The sequence below is a fragment of the Chamaea fasciata genome, unplaced genomic scaffold (assembly GCF_029207755.1).
Source record: "Chamaea fasciata isolate MVZ Bird 193981 ecotype frontalis unplaced genomic scaffold, bChaFas1.0.hap1 SCAF_21, whole genome shotgun sequence".
Taxonomy (NCBI): Eukaryota; Metazoa; Chordata; class Aves; order Passeriformes; family Sylviidae; genus Chamaea; species Chamaea fasciata.
In genome coordinates this window covers 1202119-1217349 of record NW_027094106.1, presented here as the reverse complement: position 1 = coordinate 1217349, position 15231 = coordinate 1202119, and the positions used below count along the sequence as shown (strand labels likewise).

General features: G+C 55.0%; 1 protein-coding gene across 1 annotated transcript in view; it reads left to right on the top strand.

The window, feature by feature from the left end:
* The window catches only part of GALNT17 (polypeptide N-acetylgalactosaminyltransferase 17), a 199352-nt gene that overhangs the window by 75366 nt on the left and 108755 nt on the right, over positions 1-15231 (top strand). The window contains exons 3-5 of the mRNA XM_066201892.1: positions 407-573; positions 9936-10110; positions 11748-11945. Of these exons, the coding sequence (XP_066057989.1) occupies positions 407-573; positions 9936-10110; positions 11748-11945 (540 nt within the window). The remainder of the gene's footprint in view (positions 1-406; positions 574-9935; positions 10111-11747; positions 11946-15231) is intronic.

The window sequence follows — 15231 nt, the reverse complement described above, 5'->3', positions numbered from 1 at the left end:
TCCTTCCAAAGCAAATGGGAAGAAAATTCCCAAGTGCTGTTTAAGAACAAGGCTCATTTCTGAGCGTCTGTAAATCTTGGCACAGAGTGGGGCTGGGGAGCTTCCCTTGAACTGTTAAAGGCATTTGCCCTGTTCTGGAGGCCACTCCTGCTTTTCTGCCCACACACACAGGTTAGGTGAGCTCCAGATGTGCTCTCTGAGCCCAGGGATGCTCTGCTTTGCTGTTTCCTCTTGCCAGCAGCAGTGACTGAAGGATGGATTTGCAGGCAGGGGGGTTCCCTGGCTGTGCACAGCTGCGCGGTGGCAGCCCCGTGTTTGCCCTGTGGATTTTCCCTGTGCCTGGCTGGAAGCGCTGCCCCTGTGACCTCTGCTGACCCCTTGTCTCTCTCTGCCCTTGGTGTTGCAGGTGCAAAGAGCTGAAATACGGGAAGGACCTGCCCCAGATCTCCATCATCTTCATCTTTGTGAACGAGGCGCTGTCGGTGATCCTGCGCTCGGTGCACAGTGCTGTCAACCACACCCCGGCCCCTCTGCTCAAGGAGATCATCCTGGTGGACGACAACAGCGACGAGGGTGAGCAGCCCCGGCAGCTCCCAGCTCCACCTGGAGGGGCTGGATTGCTGGGAATCTCCTGGAGGGCTCCTGGGGCAGGGGCACGTGGGGTAAGGGGGTGAGTGTGCTGCTGGCACAAAGTCCTCTGCAGCTCCTCTGGTGAAGAGCAGGATCAAAGCACAGTCAAATCTGAGAGAGTTGTTGTTTGAAAATGCAGCTGAGAGCTGGAGGGTGAGGGAAACCAGAGAGCCGTCTGACCTTTCCCTTCAGCACCATCCAGGAGCTCTGGTTTCAGGCTGTCCTTGTTTCTGATAACAGCTTTGGCTGTTGCAGAGATGCACCCCTAAACATTTGCCAGGACAAGAGCCTGGAGCCCAGAGGGATTTCTGCTCTGGCACCTCCCAGGGGTGTTCACTCAGATGTTCCCTCTGTGCGTGCCTCATTTTCCCTGTTGTGAAATACCATCGCGGGCTTTATAGATGGTGGGTGCTCTGCAGACACCCTTGTTCCCTGAGTTCTGGTTTTGGAACAGGGAACAGGGAGGAAATAATCCCAGCCCATCTGTCCAGGTCAGGCCCTGCCACAGCCTGGAGGGGATGTTTGGTTTCCCACGTTACACATGAGCATCCTTTGGTCCAGCCTGCTCTCAGTCACTGTTGTCATTCCTTCCCTTCTGCCTTTTGATAACACAGAACTGCAGGAAGCACTTTCAGACTCAAATCCTTCCGAGGTCTTTTTTTTTCTCCCAATATCCACTTGGACAATGTAATCGGGGCAGTTAAAATCCTCGTGAAGGACAGCAAATAGTTAAGTGACTTTGTTTATTGCCTTGTGCAGTTGTGCTGCGTTTTCATCCCTTTAATGTTATTTGAAAAGAATTAATCAAGGAGCGCCGTGGATGCTGTGATTGGAGGGGAGAGCAGGGCAGGGTGCAGGATGTGGAGAGCTCATTTCCAGAGGGAGCTGAGAGGTTGCTCTGGCTGTGAGGAGAGGAGCTGGTGCACAGCAAGCTGTTCAGGCTGTAAAAATAGGCACTCAAACACCACAGTAATGAGCACCACAGAAAGCTGATGAGTTCTAATTGCCAGTAAAAGAATCAGGAGAGCAGCTCCTCAGCTGGTGGGAACCACAGCAGCTCCAGGGCAGAAGCTTGGATGGTGTCCACGCCGTCTGTGGGGTCTCAGAGCTGGCACCACTTGGCTGGTGAAGGGGAAGTGCAGGTGAGGTGCTGCTGGGATATCTCACAGTGCCCAGGACTTGGAGGGCTTCAAATACCAGAATGAGAGGCTCCTTCTCCAGATTTTATCCTATTAATGGGGCAAAGAGAAGAACCCTTTCAAAGAGAAGCCATTGGTGATAATCACTGAGCTTCTCCCATCATTGCTGTGCACAAAGGATGTGTTTCTGAACAGCCTCTTCCTCATTCACTGGGAGGCTGAGGGTGAGCCACGTGCTCTGGAGACACTGGAAAGACGCAGGACAGCGAAACAAATCCTTCCAAAGGCACCTGCTTCTTGCACAGGCCAGGCAGTGAGGATCGGGCTGGAATCCCTGTACCCACTGTGGCATTGCAGGGCACCCCTGGGGTTTGTCAGTGCTGGGGCTGGGGATGTGGCAGGGCAGGCAGAGGGTGCCCAAAGCTTGGACTGTGTTCAAGCACTTCCAGCTCTGGGGTTTCACAGAATCCCAGAATGGTTCGTTTTGGAAGGGACCTCAAAGCCCATCCAGTGCCATGGGCAGGGACACCTTGCACTGGCCCAGGTTGCTCCAAGCCCCATCCAGCCTGGCCTGGGATGCTGCCAGAGTTGTGTTGGAGTGTTGTACAGCACCAGCTGTACAGCAGGGAGATGACCCCAACTGATGGACAAGTTCAAACATCCTGGGCACGAATCCCAGTCTCCTGGCACACCTAGACTGCATCCCACCCCGAGGGTGCTTTGCTTGGAATCAGGAGTGTCCAGCATTCCCTCATGGTGGCCCAGGGCTGTGCTGAGGGTTTGACATCCCTGAGGATTTCTGTCCTCAGAAACATTGGGATGGAGGGGCACAAGGAGAGTGGGGTGGGGACCGAGGTGGTGCCCTCAGCTGGGAGGTGAGTTAATAATGCCAGTGTTGTGCTGCTGAGGCTTCGCAGGCCTCACGACAAACGAGATTTTTAAGGAGGGATTTGAAGGAAGATAATGAGGTAACTTGGCAGATGTTTATGAAGAGCTCCTCCCAAGCGTGTAATAATCTACTTTTCTCGTGTAAAAGAAATGATACAAACCAGAACCTATCTCTGGGACCATGTGCTCCCTCTGAGCATCCTCGAGGAGCTGCAGTGACAGCCAGGAATTATTAATGGCAATAACATTGTCACAGAGTTCCCACTAATGGTAAGCAATAATTTTGATCAGCAATAGCACCATCGCAGGGTTGATGCTTTGGATATTACAAAGTCATCATAATAAATACATCTGGCTTCTACAGGAAAATAATTACAGGAGAAATAGTTCCTCATGAGCTCTCAGATTTAGAGATGAATCCTGGAGGATCCAGCAGAGGATGGGGCTGTGTGGGTGCGACCTTGGGGGCTGTGATTGAACAAGACAAGGAATTTCTTCAGCCTTTGGGGGCCCAGCTGTGTGACCTGAGAGAAGGCTGAGTGCAGGGAGCAGTGCCCAGGCCCAGAGCTGTGCTGTCCCCTGGGCTACCAGCAGCAGCTTGGAGGAAGTTGCTGAAGGCTCAGGACAGTCCCTGGCTGGGCTTTGCGTGGGTTTTGTCTGGGAGGAGGAGGAACCACCGCAAATCCGGGTAACTGTAGAACAAAGGACCAGATATTAACAGAGATTTCTAAATCAAGTTTTAAGCTTAGCCCCAGAGGTAGAGGCAAGAGCCACCTGCCGTGCCCACCTGGCTCTGTGCCCTGCAAGTAGAGCTGTGACACAGCCAGGAGCAAAGCCTGCTGCTGGTGTGAGGTTTTCAGGCTGGAACAAAGAGCTTCTGAAGCCTCATTAGACACTCCCCGCTCTCAGCTTTGTTGTACAACAGCACGGCACAACACAAAAGTGTGCAGTGAGAGATTAAAGTTAATGAACACCGGCGTTCTGATGCTCTATGTCTGAGCTGTAAATAGATAAAAGATGCCAATGTATTGTAACAGGGAGAAAAAAAAAATCCCTCCTTGAAGGAGAAAGCTTGGGGAGTTGTAGTTTGAACCCCCTTCTCCCTTGAGCTGCACATTACACTTCATAAAGACTCTTTTGGAGGTTGCTTTTGTTTGTGCTTGTTGCAGGGCTGTAATTCCAAAGGCAGCGTGCAGGTTGTGTTTGGGAGTGATAACAAGGTTCCAGGGCTGGTGGAGGATGCAGCCACGTGCCCCTGAGATGCTGTGTTATCTCCCAGCTGCACACTTTGTCTGAGTCTGTTGCTTAATCATCACCTGCGTCTTTTTTTTCTTTCTTTTTTTTTTTTCTTAGTTGTTGTTGTGTCTTTTAGCGTTTTTAATCTGGGATAACATCTCTTTGAAAAGCAAACCTCTCGGAATAAAGGAAACCCTTTGGATAAAAGGCTGCTTAAAGGAGCTGGCTACACCGGGGGAGACATGCTCAGGGTTGTAATTTGCCTCGGTGTTGCACATTCCTGGGACTTGAGGGATCCCTTTCTTGTTTTGCTCATTCCAGCAGCGCCCGTGCCTCGCTCTGCTCTCCCAGGAGCTGTCTGGGTGTTTGTGCTCAGAGGGGAATTGCAAGGAGCCGAGTCACATCCCAACCTTTCCCAGCACTGAATATTGCAGCCTGAGGATGGGGTGTGTAACTGCAGCTGGCCTGGGCTGTCCCACTGGTGCTCAGCTCCCAGCCTTGCAGGGCTCTGTGGAGGAGAGCAGCAGAGCAGCACAGGGCGGGATTGCTGGGGGGTCTGTGCAGGACAGGAGTTGGCATCCATGCTCCCTTCCAGCTCAGGGTATTCTGTGATTCCCTTTGGGTTTTGCTGAACCAAATGACCAGAGCTTTGAGCTGCATGCCCTGACTGGGACCAGCTGTCTCTGTGAGAACCCATTCATCCCTCTGCTCCCCATGGTACAGTTTCCTCTTGTCCAGCTGCATAAAAAGCTTCAGAGACTCCCCTGGCTCTGAGTCTCCCTGAAAAATGTTCACATTCATTTGTTGGCTGTTGAAGGAGCTGCTTTAATGTTCTGCACAAATCCCAGCCCTGATGGCTTTGGAGTTTCAGGCAGGTGGGAATGTGGGACAGGGGTGGCTGGGGTCTCCCATGGCACTGGAGCACTCTCAGCCTTGACCCTTCCAGTGTTTCTGATTACACCTTGGCCTCTATAGGCTTTTCCCACCCAGCTGAGCCTGGCAAACACAGGGAGGTTTTCCCTAGGGCTGTGGAGGAGGTGTGGTCCTCTCCCAAGGACCACCTGCCCAGTGCTGCCCAGGGAATTCCCTGCTCTTGGTAACTCCTTGAGTTTCTCTGGTGCTGCTGGTCTTTGCTCCTTTCTCAGTGTGGCTACATCAGTTCCCACCTTTAGTTCTGGGGGCTACCACAGGGTGTGGAGGGGTTAGGGCAGGATTTGGGGTGGGGAGGGAGCAGTGGATGTTCCTGTGCCTGCAGTTGGGCTGATGTCCATGGTGGGGTTACTTCCCTTGGCATCAGGTGGTTCCATTCCCCTGGCAGTCTCATTTCCCAGCTCCTGAAGGTGACAAAATAGTTTGTAATGGATAACGTAAGTCATTGGAGCTGGCAGCTGGGGTTTTTAATGGAGCAACAGGTCCACTGGATTCGAGTTCCTTGGACTTGCCCATCAGGGAAGATAATAGGGACAGCTGGAGAACAAAGGGCAGGATTGAAATTGAACCTTCTGGCATTTTCAGGAGCGTTTCTCTCTCCGAATCCTGCCGGGAAGCAGCTCGTGCAACGGCAGAGATCAAACCCTGCCAGACTGCATCCTGAATCAACAGGGATGCTGGGGGTGTGCTCTGAGGGAGGCTGCAGTTGTCTTCATCAGAGGCTGCCCGAGTGTGTGTGGGAGGAGAGCCACGGGGTGCAGGAGAGAAGGGAGGCTCCAGGCTGCAGGGCAGTGTTGGACTGGAGTGAATTCCTGCTTGTGCAGCCCCTGTGGATCCTCCACTGGAATCCTCTGCAGGCCTGAAGGAATGCTCCTCTGGTTAGGGAGGATGAGGGGAGCTGGGGGCCACTGCTCTGCTCCCATCCTGGCTCCTGACCTCCTTTACATCCACAGTCCCAGTGTTGGACCACCAGGCTGGTTCTCCTGGCCCAGGATCTCGTGGATGTTGTCACTGTCAGCCCTGTAAAGCACCACCATGGCCTGTGCCGGGCAGAGTGGGAATGGCAGCGAGTTCCCTGAGCTGGAGACGCTTTGTCCCTGCTGTAGGTTGTGTGGAGTCCTGGGAGGAGCAGATGCTGCTCTCTGCTGCTGTCCCCTAGTGCAGGTCACAAAGCCCTGCCCTTCTCTTCCAGGCCTCCCAACCTTGCTGGTGTAGCCGGGTCCTGCTGTGAAGGTGCTTCAGCTGGGGAGGAAACATTTCCTGAGCTGATGGGACAGGTGAACAGTTCAAGGTCAGCAGCAGCTCTGCAGCTCCTGAGGCTGGAGCTGGGTGTTCCGACAGCACAGGGCACTCAGTGACTGCTGACCGGGGGAAACGTGGGGTAAAATCGGGGAAAACTTCACGGGACTTGGATTGGGATGAGACTTGTGAGTCAGGGATGGTTTCCAGAGGTTTGAGCACATCTGGGCTCACAGGATCAGCATTCCCAGGAGCAGAGGAGCTGTGCCAGTGCAGCTGTGCAGACCCTGGGGTTCCCACTGATGCTTTTCCACATCAGCCCTGCTCATCGACAAGGGGGGGCCTGGGCCAGGGCTCCCGGGGCTTTGAACAGGAGTTTCTTAGAGAATTTAATTGTCCAAGTCCAGGTTGGACAGGGCTTGGAGCACCCTGGACTGGGGAGGGTGTCCCTGCTCATGGCAGGGGGTGGAAGGAGATGAACTTTATCCCAAACCATTCTGGGATTCCCAGAGACTGGCATTTCACTCTTGTTACCCAGCCCTGGATTTTCCACTCCTGCACTTCTGGGTGCTCTGGGAAATGAAACACAGAACCCAGCCCCTGCGAGTGCCAGGGATGTGTCTCACAGGATCAGACCAGCACTGTGCTCTGTGCCCTCTCCTCCCAGAGCTGCAGGACAGCTCAGAAGGGTGAGGCTGGCCCAGCTCAGTGCAGGGCTGCAGCCATCCTCTCCTCGAGGGCTGCTCAGGCATGGAAGAAGTGTCAGCTCTCCCCAAAAGCTGTGTGCTGTGCCAGGATGGAGCAGAGGCAGGGAGCAAAGCTGGAAATCTGTGCAAGGCTGTGCAGAAAACCCTTAGTGGAGAGATGACCCAAGCTTACCCCAGGCCAGCCTGTAGTGAGCACCGTGAAGATGCACCAAGTCCTGAGGGTTGGCCTGCGACTTCTCAGAACGGCTTAATAAAAATTGCCAGACGGCTCCTCAGGTGTTTTTGTAAAGCAAAGGTTTTAATAAAAGAGAAAATAACAAACAGTGCAGGAACAAAAGGTGTGCACAGGTGTCAGAGAAGCCCCTCACACCTGGCTAAGACACCCAAAAGCGCTGAGAACCTCTGTGCTCCTTCTTCAGTACCTCGTGTTTTAGGAGGGCTTTTGGCTTGCTGCCCAACAGAAACGAGCTACATTTGGGAAGAGCAGCTACAGAGACCAGCAGGTGCCTTTGTCCTGGCCCTGGGCCAGTTCTGGTGAGGGAAGAACAGAAAGTTCTGGTGCTTCTTCCTTAGAAGAAGTCAGGGGTGTAACTGAAACCCCTGTTCCTTCTTTGGTAACCTTTGTTTGGATGTGGAAATGCCCTGCTCCAGAGACAGGGCCTGGAACTGCATTTCCCGGTGCTGGTCAGTGCCTGTGTCTCTGCAGTGCTGCTGCAGGGGGGCGGCAGCCCCTTGGGGACACCTGTGTCCCGTGCTGGGCAGGGCAGGGCCCATGTGGGAGATGGATTTGTAGAGAATTCTCAAAGCCTGACAGAAGGCTCACCTCATAATGTGCATCTGTATGCAAACCTTGAGATGAAAAAGGCTGAAGTGCCATGGAGTAGGGTGGACGTTATTGAGAGGGAAATGGAACTAGAAACAAATTTCAAAGGATGGCCTTGCAAATAAGACTGGATACTTTGGAGAAATAGAACGATGAAAGGTGCATTGTAGTAGGACCCATGCGGAGTAATTCTAGGTCATTTGCTTTAAGGCATCAACAGCATTGTGTGGCAAAAGCTGATAGGCCAAGAAACGCTAATAATGTGCTGTAATTAGGAAATAGTTTGGCTTCTGATTGTGATGGTGTGAATTGTAACACCTGCACTGTCTCACCCTTTACATGAGACTGAAAATGGAATAAAAGTTTTTAAAATGCCTCTCAGCTGCCCCATCTCTCTGCCAGGGAACAGGGCAGAGCGGTGCCAGCCACGGGCACCTTCCACAGCCCTGGTGCCATTCCACAGGTGCTGCTCTGGCCGCTGCTCCCAGCAGGTCACCTGCCCCTGCTGCCAGCCAGGACACAGCAGAGGAGCGGCTGTGGCTGCCTGGGGACACTCAGAGGAGCTGCTGTCACACAGCAGGGTGGGCACAGGGGTCTCTCAGGGCTGACCCTGGGCTGCCGGTGAGCTGGGACATTACAACTCTTTTCTCTGCTTTGAGCTGCCCGGACAATTCCCCACGGGAGTTCTCAGGTTGTCCTTCTGCTGAGATTCCACCTCCAATGTGAAAGTTGTTTTAATCACTCTGTGGTGCAGTGGTCTGCTGCATTGATGACTTTACCTGCTGCCAAAGCCACGTGAGATGCCAATGCTGTGCTTGTGGGGCTTCATCTGTCAAAAAAATTGGTGTCTTTGTCTCCTTAAAACCATTTGGGAGAGTTGTTGTCTCCATAAAATCCTGGTTTTGCTCTGAGTGGCTCAGCATGAAATGGAAGTTGCTGAGTTATGGATGTGTGTGATGCAGATGCTTTGAATTGAGGAAGGGGCTCATTTGCTTTATTCTTTTTATTCCCACTTCAGCATAAAAGAGAAAGGAGACTTTGGGGAAATGGAGATGTGAGGGGAAGCAGCCCAGAAAGGCAGTGTGGAAAAAGCACATTTGCTGTGCCTGGAAGGAGGCGTGGCAGGGAAGGGAACAGATAATCCTTTTCCTTTGAAGATTTCAAAGCAGATGAGACTTGCTGTTTACTCCTTTGCTCTCCATTGTGGGTTTCCTTCATGAGGGATCCCACGTGTGCTCGTGTGTCTCGAGGATTTCACCATGTGGATGATTAATGGTGACTTTTTTTCCCCTCTTTATTTTTTGTCCTGGAGAGAGAGTGAGTGCAGTGAAGGGAAGTCGACTATAATTTGAGGTCATGGATCATATCTTAATTTTTTTCCTGGAGCCTCGAAGGGATGAAAGATATTCTCGGGAACTGCTTTCATGGTGTTGAGAGTTTGTGTTGGTGCCCAGTGGCTTTGCTGAGCTTTCAGAGCTCTTCTCTCCAGCAGACCTTTGTGCATTGAGCCGGTGCAACAGGCACTGAAAGGACTGAGGCTTGTCTGGCAGAGAACTGGCACTTTTCCAAAGGGCTGGAAAAACACGCTGGTGTTTATCCTTTGTTGTAACCTTCCATCTGCTCCCACCTTCAAAGCCCTCTGTGTCTTTTATGCTCAAACCTTGTACTCTGGAGGATTTCTGTGCTGGTGGTGGCTGAGGTCCCTGAGGGTCTCAGGCACTGCACACACAGGCCTGGACAACAGAGGGAAATGAGCTGCAATGAGCATCAGATACGTGGTGGGAGGATCTTCTGAACAAAGCCAGAATCCCTTTCATCCCCTCATAAAAACAAGGGGAATTTCAACTTTTCTGGTGGCAAAACAAGCAGCAAGTGCCAAGACTGTAGCGGTGAGACTCAGTGAAGAGGGCAGTGAAGCTCAGATGTGGTTTTGATGTAGTTGAGTCATTTGGGGTGGGTTTTGCAGCCTTCCCAGCAGAGCATTCGGCTCAAACCTCCACCGGGAGTTCATGGCGCTGCTGTTTGCTGTCCGTGGGTCTTTCTATCTTTGTGTTTCAGTTCCATTTCCTCTAGTGTCCCCTCCCTGCCCTTGGCCTCTGAGGTGGCCCGTGGGCTCCTCGCTGGCCCCACAGCAGCGTTTGGGCCACCCTGAGCCTCTCCTGCGTGGGCTGTGCTCGGTCCGTCCTGTGCAGATCAGCTTTGCCCCACCCCAGGGGACTGTGTCCCTCCCAGGGCGTGCAGAGGCGTTGGCCCCGCTCCTCCTGCTCCAGCCCCTCCCCAGGGTGGGTTTGTTCCAGGTGGGAGCCGTGTCCCTGTCCCATGGCTCTGTGTCCTTGTCCCCAGAGGAGCTGAAGGCGCCGCTGGAGGAGTACGTCAACAAGCGCTACCCGGGGCTGGTGAAGGTGGTGAGGAACCAGAGGAGGGAAGGGCTGATCCGGGCCCGGATCGAGGGCTGGAAAGCTGCCACGGGCCAGGTCACCGGCTTCTTCGATGCCCACGTGGAGTTCACTGCTGGCTGGTACGTGCTCAGGGGCTTGGGCAGGGTGGGAATTAACCAGGGCAGCGTCCTTGGTTTTGTAGGGATGAGTCCCTACAGAATGACACACAAGACCTCTGCCTTGGTGATCCTTCTTCAGGATTCCTTCTGGATTCCTTTGGCTTGGTGATCCTTCTCCAGGATTCCCTCTGGATTCCTTCTGGATTCCTTCTGGATTGAATGGCACGATGGGAATGTACTAGGAAAACCTTTCCTTGCCCTTGTCCATTGTATTCCTTCTCTGTTCCTTCCCTTTGTGCGTGCACTCTCCCTGCTCCCTGCCTGTGTTTTTCAGGATGATTTCCCATTCCCTTAGCCTTAAGTAATTCCTGCAAGTTTAAAAAAGCCCAGGCAGCAAGGGAGTAAAGGAGAAAGTGTTTCCCACTTCTGTGGCCTTTGCTGGATCCCAGAGGGGAAGGCTCAGATGCTTTGGATTCATTTGTTTCCTCTGCTGCTGGGAATAAGAGCAGAGGTGCAGAAGCAGGGAAAGGTGTTTCATAAGGATTTTTTTTCAGACACATTCAAAACATTTGAGCTCAAGTGGCTGAAGTTTGAATCGATGTCATGACAGGAGCCTGAAAGGGATTTTTTTTCCTTTAGCCAAGTGTAAAAAAATGGTCCATGTTTAGAAAAGTGGAGATGGAAGAAGCTAAACTTGTGTTGAATTTGAACACAGTAACAGCCACAAAAAAAACTATTTGCAGCTGTTAAAGGCAGAGTTCTGCACAGCTATTGAATCCTTTTTAATGGCAGTGCAGCTGAAGGGGGTATTTTAGGAGCTGTTTGTTATGCTGGGATCTGTATTCCCAGCTGAACAATTCCTCTCTCTGGTCACTAAATCCTCACACCTGATTCACTGACGAGCTCCCACTGACTGAGCTCTTGAAGCTCTTTTTTAGGGATAGAGAGGAGACATTTCTGCAGGGTGGGCTTGACTCTCCCTGCTGTTGCTGGGGCCACTGGGAGTACCAGTTCCCCCAAATTCCCCCTGCTGTGGGCAGACTGACCCTGGGGCACTCGGTGGCTCTGGAGCCGCAGAGGTGAGGCTGAGCACAGCCCCTGCTCTGAACACATCCCAGAGATGATTTTTTTAGCTCTAGGGTCATCAAACTGCATCCCAAAGGAAAAAAGACCTTCCAAAGAGTTCTGCTTTCAGGAATGCACCCTGTTCTGCCCAGGGTTTTGGGATGTGAGGGAAGTCTGGACTAGTTCAAGCGTGGTTTGAACCAAGCACACCCTTCCTGGCCTTGCTTTACAGAAGGGGAGGTTTCCAGCCAGGCTTCCCAGCCTGTGGACCAGGTTTTTATCCAACACAAGAAGGTCCTGGACCTGTTGGAGTGGGTCCAGAGGAGGAACACAAAGGGCTGGAGCACTTCTGCTATGAGCACAGGCTGAGAGAGTTGGAGTTGTTCAGCTGAAGAGGAGAAGGCTCTGAGTGGATTCCAGTACCAGAGGGAGCCCCCAAGAAAGCTGGAGAGGGACTTGGGACAAGGCCTGGAGGGGCAGGACACAGGGAATGGCTTCCCACTGCCAGAGGGCAGGGCTGGATGGGACTGGGGAGGAACTGAGTGGAAGCTGCGGGGCACTGACCTCTCCTGCTGTGCTTTGCCCTTCCCCAGGGCGGAGCCGGTGCTGTCCCGGATCCAGGAGAACAGGAAGAGGGTGATCCTGCCCTCCATCGACAACATCAAGCAGGACAACTTCGAGGTGCAGCGCTACGAGAACTCGGCCCACGGCTACAGCTGGGAGCTGTGGTGCATGTACATCAGCCCCCCCAAGGACTGGTGGGACGCCGGGGACCCCTCTCTGCCCATCAGGTACGGCCGGGCTGGGGCACCCACTGACCAGGGCTGGGGCACCCACTGACCAGGGCTGGGGCACCCACTGACCAGGGCACCCACTGACCAGGGCTGGGGCACCCACTGACCAGGGCACCCACTGACCAGGGCTGGGGCACCCACTGACCAGGGCTGGGGCACCCACTGACCAGGGCCGGACACCCACTGACCAGGGCTGGGGGCACCCACTGACCAGGGCTGGGGGCACCCACTGACCAGGGCTGGGGGCACCCACTGACCAGGGCCGGACACCCACTGACCAGGGCTGGGGCACCCACTGACCAGGGCTGGGCACCCACTGACCAGGGCTGGGCACCCACTGACCAGGGCACCCACTGACCAGGGCTGGGCACCCACTGACCAGGGCTGGACACCCACTGACCAGGGCTGGGGGCACCCACTGACCAGGGCTGGGCACCCACTGACCAGGGCTGGGCACCCACTGACCAGGGCTGGACACCCACTGACCAGGGCCGGGCACCCACTGACCAGGGCCGGACACCCACTGACCAGGGCTGGGGCACCCACTGACCAGGGCCGGACACCCACTGACCAGGGCTGGGCACCCACTGACCAGGGCTGGGGCACCCACTGACCAGGGCTGGGCACCCACTGACCAGGGCCGGGCACCCACTGACCAGGGCACCCACTGACCAGGGCTGGGCACCCACTGACCAGGGCTGGGCACCCACTGACCAGGGCTGGACACCCACTGACCAGGGCTGGGGCACCCACTGACCAGGGCTGGGCACCCACTGACCAGGGCTGGGCACCCACTGACCAGGGCTGGACACCCACTGACCAGGGCCGGGCACCCACTGACCAGGGCCGGGCACCCACTGACCAGGGCACCCACTGACCAGGGCTGGGCACCCACTGACCAGGGCTGGGCACCCACTGACCAGGGCTGGGGCACCCACTGACCAGGGCTGGGGCACCCACTGACCAGGGCTGGGGCACCCACTGACCAGGGCTGGACACCCACTGACCAGGGCTGGGGCACCCACTGACCAGGGCTGGGCACCCACTGACCAGGGCTGGGGCACCCACTGACCAGGGCTGGGCACCCACTGACCAGGGCTGGGCACCCACTGACCAGGGCTGGGGCACCCACTGACCAGGGCTGGGCACCCACTGACCAGGGCTGGGGCACCCACTGACCAGGGCTGGGGCACCCACTGACCAGGGCTGGGCACCCACTGACCAGGGCTGGGGGCACCCACTGACCGGGGCTGGGGCACCCACTGACCAGGGCTGGGGCACCCACTGACCAGGGCTGGACACCCACTGACCAGGGCTGGGGCACCCACTGACCAGGGCTGGACACCCACTGACCAGGGCTGGACACCCACTGACCAGGGCTGGGGGCACCCACTGACCAGGGCCGGACACCCACTGACCAGGGCCGGACACCCACTGACCAGGGCCGGACACCCACTGACCAGGGCCGGGCACCCACTGACCAGGGCTGGACACCCACTGACCAGGGCACCCACTGACCAGGGCTGGACACCCACTGACCAGGGCTGGACACCCACTGACCAGGGCCGGACACCCACTGACCAGGGCTGGACACCCACTGACCAGGGCACCCACTGACCAGGGCACCCACTGACCAGGGCTGGCACTGGATGGGCTTTAAGGTCCTTCCAACCCAAAGCATTCCATGGTTCTATGAAAATGCAGGGAGATGAAGTGAGGAAGCCACCTTGGAGGGTAGGGGCGATGTCATGGCCCCCACCAGCTCTGTGACATGAGCCAGGGAGGGTTTGGAAGGGTGCAGGGGTTTGGAAAAGGGTGTTGGTAACAATCCCACTGGGGAGGTGGAGGAGCTGTGCAGATTTCTCCAGGCTTGTGCTGAGGTACAGGTGACAAAGTGGCTTTGACTCAGTTGCAGTGTTCTGTTTGTGCAAACCATGGGGAATGAGGAGATTATTCCCATGGCATGGGTTGAGTGTGGATCCATGAAACACAGCACTGTGTTCTCCTGAATGGAAAGTCCCTCTCCTCCCAGGGCAAGCTTTGGAAAAATGTGTCTCAGGCTGTTGTAACACTCCAGCTGAAGGGTTGGCAGCTCTGAAATGTGCTCCCAGCCCTGCCAGGCTTCAGGGGTGGGATGAGCCCAAAACAAGAGCAGGAGGGGAGGGAGGAGCTGGCTGTGGGTGGGAGCTGGGGCTGCTCTGTGTGCACAGCTCAGTGGTTTTCCCTCACAGCCCCCAAAGATCACAGTGAGGCTCTGATCAGGTGTGGTCTGGCCGGGTGGGTCAGATCCACCTGGATCTCAGATGGTTTGTCTGGAGAAGCCTTGTCCTCGGGCACAGAGCAGCTGCATGTATGCAGATCCCTGCCTGCTGGGAATCCTGAGCCCAAACAGCTCTGCTTTGGTCACTGACATAATCCCTGGAAGCTGAAATTAGGTCTGTTCCCATTCACACAGAGACTTGTTATTCCTTTGGCTCCCTTGTTCCAAGCAGCACATTCTGCCCTCAGTGGAGGAATTAGTTTAGTTTGGAGTCGGTTTATTCTGGACAGGAGTCAGGGCTTTGACAAATAAACAGTTATTTTAACCAAATTCAGGCTGCTGGACTTGTTAAAGGAGGGCTGGGCCATGCAGACGGCAAAGCTGAGGAATCCAAAAGCCTTTGCAGGTGAGGTGTGAGCAGTGTGGTGCTGGCAGCTCCTGCTGGAGCCTCTGGAGGGTGATAGAAGTGGATCAACACTGCTGGGATAAACCTCTCTCAGCCAGTAAATATACAAGTGAAGAAAGAACAAACTCTTCTACTAAACTAAAGTGGTGCAGTTGGGAGATGCAGGAAAACTTTGGCACAGGGAGTGTCCCCTGTGGTTGTGACACCACCCTGGGAGCTCGCTGGGCACCAAAACCTGTCACTTGAGGTGACTGAGCAGACTGGACCCCCAATATGACATTTAAAGATCTGGCAACACCTTCTGCTGTGTTGTGCTCACAGAATGGGGTTTGAGTCTGTGTCAGTGCACTTAGGGGATGGTTCAGGACAAGCTGGGGCAGAGCCACGTGGGGAGGGACAGCTTTGCTTTGGGGAAGGTGTTTGATGGCAGGGGAGGTGGGAAGGCACAGTGGTGAGCTGAGGAGGTTCTGAGCTGGGAGAACTCCTGTGGGGAGCTGTAGGGTTGGGTGATCATGAGGAGATGCAGTGGGGAGGTCAGGACCTACACCAGGAGGATTTTGGTTCTTTAGGATGTCTTTCCCCAGGCTCCCCAGTATGAACCAGTTTAGGGATGTCTT